Here is an 11,503-nt window from a genome sequence, read left to right on the forward strand (position 1 = left end):
GACAGCTGACTCCACTCATTCACAGTCACCACTGCCCCAGGGCCGCTACCATATGCTATTTACAGAGATAGCACTGGCGATCTGAACCGGTCAGTGGCGAAAAAAAGCACTTTTATACTGGACGCATTTGCCCCCATTACCGTTTTAGCTCGTTTCTCGGCTCAATACTGAACCAATTTTAGAACGAGTGGTACCCATGAATCATACGCACACATACACATGGGGAAATAGAGCCCAGGTTGAAAAATACCGAAGTTGTCCTTTAATGTTCCAGAATTCCTGCCATATAGAACAACTACCGGCCATATGTTTTAGATAGATTGATAATTATTTATTTGTCCTACAGAAACTTGTTCTGCGCCATACAGTACATCTAATACAGTTACTAGATAAAAGGGACTAGACAAAAGAAAGACAGCTTACTACTAGACAAGACAGGATAGACAACAGTTTCCGCCCCCCAACCCACCTTCTCCCCCAAGACCAGGACAAAAGACATAGACCACTCTACACATCATAAGTAAATGGTAAATGGACCTGCATTTGTATAGCGCCTTTCTAGTCATCTAGTGACCACTCAAAGCACTTTTTACACTACGAGTCACATTCACCCATTCACACACACATTCATACACTGGTGGCCGAGGCTACCGTACAAGGTGCCACCTGCTACTCAGTTTTTAACACACTCACACACCGATCGGGAGCAATTTGGGGTTCAGTATCTTGCTCAAGGATACTTCGACATGCAGCCTGGAGAAGCCCGGGATCGAACCACTGATCTTTCGATTGGTGGACGACCCGCTCTACCTCTGAGCCACAGCCGCCCCGCATGGTGAATGGTAAAGTGCAGTTGTGCATATTATGACATTTAGTTGAGAGAGAGAGAGAGAGAGAGAGAGAGTGCAGAGTGCTATTAAAGTGCAGTATTGCGTGATCCATTTACATTCAAATTGTTGTAATAGCCTACATTTAAACGGCAGTAAAACACTTCAAATTAAGTAACGTGAAAATCAACTAAATGAAGATGCGGTCCAGTAAAACAGTGATTTCTGTGGAGGAGGGGATTTGATTTTCCCTAACAAGTGTGTGGAGACCAGCGTATCCACCTGAATCTAACATCTTCAGTCCACACTGATGCGTAGCCATACCAGCATCCTGGTTTTGTTTGGAGCATAGCAAATTAAAATGAACTACGATGCTTATCAATATTGAGGAGACATGTTGATTTAGAACAGCCTCGATAGCAGCGTCTGTCTTGCCTTTAGTGCTCGCCATTGTTGTTATTAAGTGCAACACACACCGCCGCCAGCGCGGCGCTGTGGCCGTCAAGGGCCGCCCCCCAACACACACTGGCAGCGGCGCGCAGCGGCACCGTCAGCATGTATTTCCCACCCCAGCCCGCTAGGTGGCTGTACCTACACTAGTTGCCAACGGTTGCCAACTGCTAGTAACGGAAGAAGAAGAGGAAAAACTTTGAGGCAACAACAACTTGAATTTCACGGGTGAGTTTCTTATCAAAGTCGTCTTATTAAAAATTTTAAACAACCGGAGTTGATCCTACGAGACGAGACGTACATAAAAGGCTTTTCTCGCAGCGCCACCATGAGCGCCGGCCGCGCTGGAAATAGAGCAGTGGGCTGGAGCAGAGCGGCGCGGCCGGCGCCAGTGTGGGTTGGTTCATAGAATATAATGGAGGTGGGCGTTTTGACGCGCGGCGTACGGCGGTGGTGTGTGTTGCACTTTACTCTTCATTGGTTCTGGTTGACAACAGTGTTGTTGGCAGGGGCGCAGCCATCATTTCAGAAGTGAGGGGGACAAATTGTTCAGAGGTCTATTGAGTGATTTATCATCCTCTCGCATTCAATTGCAGCTCTCCTTAGCGACTAAAGAACCACATAACCACAAACAGCCACAATACAGCACCAGGGGACAAACTTTAGTTCTTTAAAATTATATACAGTCAAAATCTAGAGTTTTAGATGAGTTGACACAGAATGACCCTCGAGCATCTACAGGGTAAGTAGCCAGATAATTAAGTGCCAAATACGTGCCTGGTTTCTCCCTGTCCCTCTTCTATCTATTGCAATAATATAGATAATAAATGTGCAAAGCAAAATTTATAAATAGAATTAAGAATAGTAGTGGTGACATAGCTGTGGAAATTAACTTCAAAGTCACTTTTATGCTATAGATATTTTCTCTCAGCCAGTTATATTCTCTTCTCACCTGTGAAGACCCTGCATGATCATCCTTGCTGGCCTCTGGTCCACTGTCTCCTCCCTGATCCTGCTCTTTCTATGGTGGCAATAAAGATTTAAAAAAATATGTGGAAAGCAATAGTGAGCACAAGTTCTTATCAAGGAGGAGTGGGTTTATTCCCTAGCATGAAACTAGTTAGCAAGCGATTTAACATAGGTAACAATAACATTATATTCTTGTTAACTAGCTTAACTTGATATATTGGCATCTATTAATTAGTCATCGTTTAGCTAACATTATCTACATGCAACAGCATTACTCAACCTATACGGTTTGTTTGGAAGAAACTGCAAGATTTTTTGCTTCTTGCTGGCCGGTTTGCTGAACATAGTTGACACACAGCAGCACTGCCCAGCAGCAGAGTCGATTGATTCAGATCACAACACGACAGCATATGTATGGTGCCTGGCGCCGTCTACTCATGGTGCGTTTAAAGACGGCTCGGAAAAACACGTTACCACATGTTGAAAACGAATTGAACGGTTGTAAAAAGTGCAGGGGACAGAGGGCACAGATACGAGAAGTGCGGGGGACATGTCCCACGCGTACCCCGCATCCGCTACGCCCATGGTGTTGGCTATCATTCACATTTGAAACAATACCAGTACTGGTGTCGGCACCTCAAGTTCGGTACCGGCAACCTGTTTTCAGTACTTGACTCTATCTGTAATAACAGTTATATTTTTTGAACAAGCTGCAGTCAACAAGCGATTCTGCTCCTCTGCTCCTTTCTAATCACACACAGAGCCATAGCCCCATTCCCACTAACATCTGACTTTTTAATGTCATGGGAAAGGCTACAATTGGCATTCACTCCCGGGTCAAATGACTCTGCAGTAGTCACGTGTATTTGTATTTATCAGCTCCAGTTCTGATTGGCAGTGATGGAAATATAACAACCGGGTCACATGCTAATTTCAGCCCCTTCACTGGTGAGATGCAGTAAGGCGCCACCACAAAATACAGGGCTGTACAGTGCGACATATGTCACACGTGCGATGGAAAAAATATGTGCGATGAATTTATTTATTTACTTGCAAGCCACTTGTGTGTGTGTGTGTGTGTGTGTGTGTGTGTGTGTGTGTGTGGTCTGTTTTTTTTTTTCTCGTTTTTTCGCTAGACGACAAGAGCATTTACTGCCGTGCATCATCTGGCAGCCAGGTGAGTTGGTTCATTAGCGTAATGAACGGAGGGAAAGCTCTTGTCATCGAGTGTCTTTGTCTCTGTGGGGGAGGCGGGGCTATGGGCTACACACACAGACACAGTGCAATCTTTGTGAGGGGGAGACGAGGCAGAGAAAAAAACAGAGAGTTGAGCGTAAGAGAAAGACATGGAACTTGTTCCTAAACCAAATGCCACGGCCCCTGTGTGGGAGTATTTTGGATTTAAACCAAACCAGCCCAGTAATTTGGAGGAGCCGGTATGCCGGGTTTGTTCTAAAACCATCTCAACAAAAAGAGAGAATACGACCAACTTAACTGCACACCTGAGAGTGAGAGAGAGACAGTCTATTTTTTTGTATTTATAAGGTCTTTATTTATTTAGTTTGGTATTTTTACGTGTTATTATGGATATTTAAATGTTCTTTTTTGCATTCGTAAATATTCTTGTTAAATAAATGTTTATTTCTCTTTAAAAGGGTGTACTTGCGTCATTATGCCTTTATTATCATTATATAAGTTTAAAAAATGTTCTAAAAACAGCAAAATTACAGCAATAATAAAAATGGTCTTAAAAGCACAATATTACGCAATATTATCGCTTATCGCAATAATTTCTGATGCAATTAATCGCCCAGCAAAATTTGTTATCGTGACAGGTGCTACACACTTTCTGGTCTGCTACAAAATGATCACCCTCTGTAGCACCAGTGCTATGGGCTAAAAAAGTTAAGTACAGCCCTGAAATACCATCCGTCTCTGCCCAGACAGCACTCAGTCATTCCAAATTTAGTCTGCACCGAGTTTGAAAGACAGATTGAATAAATCATAGATATATAATGAGAAGTAACTACTGCAACATTTTCACTGGCCTTCATGCTGCTTTCTACTGTTTTCTGGCCTGTCTGTGACATCAAACATGAAAAAACAAAACAGAAAGGCATACTTGTCTGTTTGACGTCTACTGGCAGTGGAAATGGAGTCTGTAGCCTATTTTAAGCGGGTGTTCCTGTGTTTAAAAAAAACCTGCATACAATTCAATTTTATTTATAAAGCCCAATATCACAAATCACAATTTGCCTCAGAGGGCTTTGCAGCATATGACATCCCTCTGTCCTTGGACCCTCACAGTGGATAAGGAAAAACTCCCCCCAAAAAACCTTTTATAAGTCTGTCTGTCTGCTTGTGTTTATGTATGTGTGAATCTACTTGTCTCTCTCGTTCTGACACAGCCAATAAGGACATAATTTAAAAAACACAATCACAAACAACAGTGAAACCAGGCCATTTCTAAAATAAATTAGAAAAGAAAACAGAGCAGATAGACTGAAACTATCAGCGCTGCAGCGATGGTTTTGGCTCGGTGGGAAGCCGACAGAGCTCCGTGGCCAGCTTTGGGGCGCTTCACAGTGCTTTTGTCTCCTTACTGAACCCGGCTGCAGAGCTCCATATTCTCCGCCACAAAGTGCTCCAAACCTGGGAAGTCAGCCACAGAGTTCTGAGGGCAGCTTCCTGGCTTCGGGGCGCTTCACAATGCTTTCACCTCCTGCCTGAACCCAGCATTACACTCTTGGGTTCTGAAACTTGGCACCAATTAATTCAACCCAAATCTGTACTTGGTTGTACCAGCATAGTTTGGGTTGACACTTCAAAGGGCTGAGTTCTATACCCAACCCTACTTAGTCCGACCTGTGGTGCTGATCTGCTCTTTAACTGAGAAACAGCTGTTTCATGTCATGATGCCAGACAAATAAGTCAACTCACTGGAGTGGATGGAATCAAAGGTCTGGACCCAGGCAACAAGAGTCACCCAGTGTTGATTCAAATCTGGTCAAAAATTCCAAATGTATGAAAGTGTATGATAATGTAATGCACTAGAGAGTTTTACCAAATGAATAATAATCATCTTAAGCAGTCTGTCTGCCCACTAACATTAACAGCAGCTCATCTGACAACACACTGAGGAGGAAGCAGCTGGGTTCACAGGTGTGTTGGGAACTTGGACAGAGTCACAACTTGTGTTGATCTGTCTAAATGGTGAATGGTGCAATCATTTTGATTACTGTCAATCATATTATGGCATTAATATGGTTAAAATAATCAGAGAACACTTCAAAACACTGCTAAATTCTCACACAGGAGGTGATTTTATTATAGCTCTTTGACCAAAGGCAGGTCTTTCCTGTTAATCTTCTGATTTCTGTGTTTCTACTTGTGACTGCAAAGGCCTGAAATCAGTTAGTTAAGTTCCAGATGTTTCTTTGCCCACACATGTAATGTTTGCTGCTTCTCTTGTGTTTTCCAGGCCATGAAGGGAGAGAAGGGGATTCCTGGAGTGGCAGTGGGAGAAGGCCTGGGGGATGATCTCACAGACGATAGCTTCAGTAAGTATTAGATTCATTTTACAATTTGTCCTCCTGTTTGTTTTAATTCCACCTATTTTGACATGCAGTTTTTCATGACCGTATTCTGCTCTTAATGTTTGAAGTTCAGTCTCATTAAAAAGACATTTCTCCCCTCATCAGCAAATCCACTGCCAGCTGGGATCATCACAGCAGACGGCCAGCAGCAGAACGTCATGGTGTACACCACCTCATATCAACAGGTAAAAACCACACTAAGGCAGCAGCAGCTCACCAGATGGATTTATTGCTTCCATTACTACTTTTAAAGTTCCTATACTGATCTGGATGAGATGATGAACCTTCCACTGAACTTTGCATCTGTGTTGCAGATTCCAACTGTACAACAGATCCAGTTTTCATGACGAGGCCGAACACTGCGGCTCCTTACCAGGCCCGCCCACGCCTGATGACCTCTGAAGCCACCACAGTCTCAAGGTTATCAGATGGACAGGGAGGAGGGGGTGACATCTGCAGAAACCCTCATGTACAGAGAAATCACTACCTAATGAGTAGAAAGTGTAGTTTCTAGTTGTGAGGTACCAAATGTTTTGGAGTGCATCCAAACCAGCTGGAAAATTAAGGCTTTATTTTAAAGGCTAGTCTTATTACATGATTTAGTGGTGGAATACTTCCTGTGTGTGTGTGTGTGTGTGTTGATTTGTTTGCTTTTATGCATTTCTTTCTTTTGAGGCGGTGGTGGGGGGATTATGGGAAGTGTTGTATGGCATGTTTATTTTTTAGGCCCTTCTCTGTTTGAAAGGAGAGAAGCCGCATTGTTAGTGTTGCGTCAGATCATGCAGCTCTTTTGTAAGTTAATACAATTTACCATGTTCATTAATGTTGTCACTCTTTAAATAAAAAGTCAGAAGTGATGTTTAAAATTCCCCTGTTTTTATTTTGTCACATAAAATTATTTCAGTTTGGGTGTAGCGTCTGTACACAGTCAGGTTTGCAGCTTCTTCTTGTGGTTGTCCATGTATGGTTGAACTGTCCTCCACACCTGAAAGCAGAAGGCAACACAAACCAAGTCGTCATCATATGACCTTGTTACATCACTCCAGTGAAATGTTAGATGCAGGGCTTAAAGCATAAAGTACTCCGGTGTGGTGCCGGATTTCCGGCTTTACGGTCATTTCTAGTATTTTTTAAAAAAATTTTCCTGTGGCAACAACTTGGCATAAGATAGCATTTAACGAATCATCTTCTGATTTTCAGCGAAGCACGGGTAGTTCCACCAATAGTATAGTGTTATAAAACTCAGCTGGCCAATAAGAGCTGATTGGGTAGGGTCTAAAAACGGCATGTACACACACGGACAGGGGGTACGTCCCAAGTCTCTTAGGCTGCGGTCGGAAAGTCCCTCCTATCGTCTATTCCTAATCACTATTCCTTGACCTCAGTGGGAAACGTCACAAGGTCAAGGAAAGATGAGTAGGAGAATTCATAAGGACTTAGGAAAAGAGAACCGCAGAGCTGAGAAAATCCGACCGCACTTACGCTGGGCTACGTCATAATGTGACGGCGGATGTTATTGACGTGGGTCTGCTGTGGTGAAACTACAATGTTCTGAAGATGGACTACAAAATGCACATGATGAGAACATATGGGGCGTACGTTCTCATCGTGTTGTTTCATGCAGGATATATAAACGTGGACAACACGGTGAAAGATATTGTTTAATTACTAAGGTCGGAATTGAATTAAAAAAAGGAATATAGGCTACCAGCCACAAACTGAAACGAAATTGTCACATTGAGAATGTTTGCTCACACTCACCCATCTGAATCCCAAGTAGTAAAATGAATTAATGATATTACTAAAGGCTGGCAATACAACAACGCTCAAATGAATAAATGACTGATGCAAACTGAGCATATGTTACGGTGCGTGTCCCCTCCGTCCACAGCTGTGTTCAACTTGTTTGTTTTATAACAGGATAAACAAATATTAAATGCATTATTTTGTTTTTCCGTGTGAATAAAAAAAATAATGGAAATCCACGTGCTTTTTCCATTTTCTTCTTCAAATGGGCAATTGGAGTAGAAATTAGACCACAACCAGTAATTAACTTGTGTTTGGCCTTTATTGTTAAATCAATATTATGTGCCCCTACTGCATAGATAGACGGATAAATAACAAATAATAATAATAATAATAAAAGGGATGCTGCTGTGCCTCATGCGTAAATGCGCACAGCGTCTCTCTTTATGGGGAAACGCGCTTATTGTTTCTGCTGTGGGGTGGGGGGTGGGGTGCTCGCTGCAGGTATTTAATAACCTCAGGCAGATATCTTAACGTTACAGTCTTTTGTATTCTTCCACTGTAGCTCTGCAGGGAAACACTGTACAGGGGAATAAAAAGTGGGACGCAGTAACTTCATTGATTATTTAAATCTCCAGATACGCCAAGTATATGCGCATTTACGCACGAGGCACAGCAACGTTACTTCATTGATTATCTATTTTTTTTAGATTAAATTTTATTTATATCGTGCCAAATCACAACAAAAGTCATCTCAGGGCACTTTACACATAGAGCAGGTCTAGATAATACTCTTGAATCTATCTATCTATCTATCTAGATATCTATCTAGATATCTGTCTATCTATCTAGGCCATAAGCATAGCCGATGCCAATGTTTTGAGATGCAGTAGGGGCAGATAATATAGATATAACAATAAAGGCGAAAAACAGGTAGGTTTCTGGTTTTGGTTTAATTTCTATATCAATTAGCCATTTGAAGACGAAAATGGGAAAAGCATGTGGATTTCCGTTTTTTCTCATTCACACGAAAATCTGAAAATTAAAATGATGCAATGTATATTTGCATTTTTGTTTATCCTGTTATAAAACAAGTTAAACAAAGCTGTGGACGGAGGGTACACCAATAGTAGCGAAACGTTCATAGTTTGCATCTGAGTTTAACATAATGTTGAAAGTTGAAAAAATATATATGAACAAGTTATGGCATGAGATGTATAATGCTTCATAAACAGCGGTAACTTAGATGGTGATCTCCTTCCTTTCTCGGTCATGTTGAGCTGTTTCTTTCCTAATCATTTGAGTTTGTGAATGGTGCGTAAATATTGCCACCGCAATGACTTGTGGGATGGAATTATCTCCTTTCCTATCGCTTAGGAAGGTCCGATGTATCCTATGCTAAAGGAGATCTGAAAGGAAGCATTGAACCTCCTTTCCTTAGTGTTTAGAGAATTCGAACAGCTCTTATCATGGCGGCCGATAAATACTTCCAGGTCATTTCACTCAGCTAGGAACCTTCCTAAGCAAAAAAGACTTTCCGACCGCAGGGTACGTCCCAAGTCTCTTATTTTATACTTCTAACTCCTTACTCCTTACTTGAACCGGAAGTCGTTCGAGCTCCGCCATCTTTAAGGCCGTCTCATGTCTTTTATTCCTGCCAGTAAGGAGTTAGCCAGAGATATTGGATGAAGCGAGATACCCAACTGTATGCTTATCCAATGTTAAGAAAACGGTTACTCTTCCTGTCTCCTAAGTGGGCGTGGTTAGCTCTGCCTCCAATCAGAGCCTGTTCTCCCTCAACCCCCCCCTCCCCACCACCGTGTTGAACAGAGGCTCTGTGGATGTCTCTGTATGCGGATCGAGAAGCAGGTGGAATGAAAATACATTCATTCTATTATTGCAGCCTATTGCCGCACAAAGCTTGGGCATTTTTTATTTATTACGAGCGGTAAATAACTTTGTAAGCTAACTGTGATTTTACCGCCTGTTTATCAAGATTACGAGATCTCGCGAGAACTTGTTTTCTGAGACGGACAGGGCTCAAACAAAGTTAACTTTCTCTTTATCTGTGCGGATGAAAAATGCAGCTTTAGTGTCAGAATATTGGGAAGATGTGTGGCTTGTGGAAAATGAACCCAATATTTACTTTAGTGACTACAGGGCGAAAGAATTGACCATAAATTGTGATCACGTTCATTTTCCTCATTGATGACAATACATTCAGAGCTGCCGCAAGTCTCCTACGGGGGCGTGGCGCTGACGTCACTGAATCAGGAAGTGAGCTGAGTTGGGTATCTCGCTTCATCCAATATCTCTGAGTTAGCGTTATGCTGTGTTCCCACCAAACGCGATGAACGCGATTTAATTGCTCGTAACGCGCGAGTTTAGACGCCTGACCATTTTGTTAATTCGCATTATCACGTCATTCGCGCGAGTAGCGGGGAAGCCGGCTGTGCTAACTAGAGCTAAGCTAGTGCTAACGTTCATAGTACAACCATTCTGCAAACTAATTAAAGACACATATTTACAGAACTTACCAAGTAGACCAGTCTCCTCGGCGTCTTTCACCCAAGCCTGCTCCTTTTTGTTGCGGTCTCTGTAGAGTAGACACGTAGTATCATATAGCTCCGGGTAGCCACTGACGACCATGGCTGAGATAACCACCATCGCTGCTTTGTACCTGCTCTGGAAGTCCCAGATGCGTCGGAGGGCCAAACGCCGTCGTTTTTGGGTTCACCCTATCCTGCAGAAGCGCATCCAGCTCGGCGAGTTTCACCACCTCCTCCAGGAACTCCGTCTGGATGATAGCCGCTTTCAGCGGTACTTCAGGCTGACTGGGGCCCAGTTTGAGGACCTGTTGGCGAGGGTTGGCGCCAGGATCTCCCGGCAGGACACCAACTACAGGCGCTCCATTTCAGCTGCGGAGCGTCTGTCCATCTGTCTCCGGTGAGTAGCAGTTTATTGCTGTGTCAACAACAGGACGTTGTTGACACACGCCAGTGACATCGGGAGAATCTCAACGCTGATTGGCGTTCGCGGCACAGCGTCATGCGAATTTGCCTCAAAAGTTCAATATTTTCAACTCGAGCGATGAGGCGTTGGACGCGATTTTTGCCTCTATCGCGCCGCGCTAGACGCCTCTATCGCGTCCATCGCGTTCATCTTTTGGTATTGGTATTATAACTATGAAAATAGGACTGTGGTCAAGATAATTTGAAAAAAGATACAGAAGGATGAGCAGCAGGGGATATTTGCAGCACAGCTGGTGGAAAAGTGAGTATGTGCACAAAGGTGTGCTATACATAATATGCTATACTATGTTTTGTATTGTGTATATTGTGTTTATATGCTGTGTTCCCACCAAACGCGATGAACGCGATTTAATCGCTCGTAACGCAAGTAATGCTGTGTGCCCACCAAACGCGATGAACGCGATTTAATCGCTTGTAACGCGCCGCCCGTAATGCTGTGTTCCCACCAAACGCGATTTCGCAAATTCGCGCGTCAAGATTATATACAAAGTCAATGCAAAGATGCGATTAGACGCGAAATCGCGCCAGGTGGCGCGACGGACGCGTCTAGCGCGACGCGATGAACCCTTTGGACGCGATAGAGGCGTCTAGCACGGCGCGATAGACGCGAAAATCGCGTCCAACGCCTCATCGCTCAGTTGAAAATATTGAACTTTTGAGGCGAATTCGCGTGACGCTGTGCCGCAAAAGCCAATCAGCGTTGAGATTCTCCCGACGTCACTGGCGTGTGTCAACAACGTCCTGTTGTTGACACAGCAATAAACTGCTACTCACCGGAGACAGATGGACAGACGCTCCGCAGCTGAAATGGAGCGCCTGTAGTTGGTGTCCTGCCGGGAGATCCTGGCGCCAACCCTCGCCAACAGGTCCTCAAACTGGGCCC

The 11,503-nt window shown here is 43.5% G+C and overlaps 1 protein-coding gene across 2 annotated transcripts in view; it reads left to right on the forward strand.

The window, feature by feature from the left end:
- LOC126384801 (nuclear transcription factor Y subunit beta-like) overlaps positions 1–6,697 on the forward strand; it is a 13,906-nt gene extending 7,209 nt beyond the window's left edge. For both annotated transcript variants that reach the window (XM_050036100.1, XM_050036101.1), the window contains exons 5-7: positions 5,728–5,806; positions 5,948–6,027; positions 6,157–6,697. In XM_050036100.1, coding sequence (XP_049892057.1) covers positions 5,728–5,806; positions 5,948–6,027; positions 6,157–6,189 — 192 coding nt within the window. In that variant the 3' untranslated portion in view covers positions 6,190–6,697. The remainder of the gene's footprint in view (positions 1–5,727; positions 5,807–5,947; positions 6,028–6,156) is intronic.
- Positions 6,698–11,503: the final 4,806 nt, after the last annotated feature.

This window comes from Epinephelus moara, chromosome 23 (assembly GCF_006386435.1).
Source record: "Epinephelus moara isolate mb chromosome 23, YSFRI_EMoa_1.0, whole genome shotgun sequence".
Classification (NCBI taxonomy): domain Eukaryota; kingdom Metazoa; phylum Chordata; class Actinopteri; order Perciformes; family Serranidae; genus Epinephelus; species Epinephelus moara.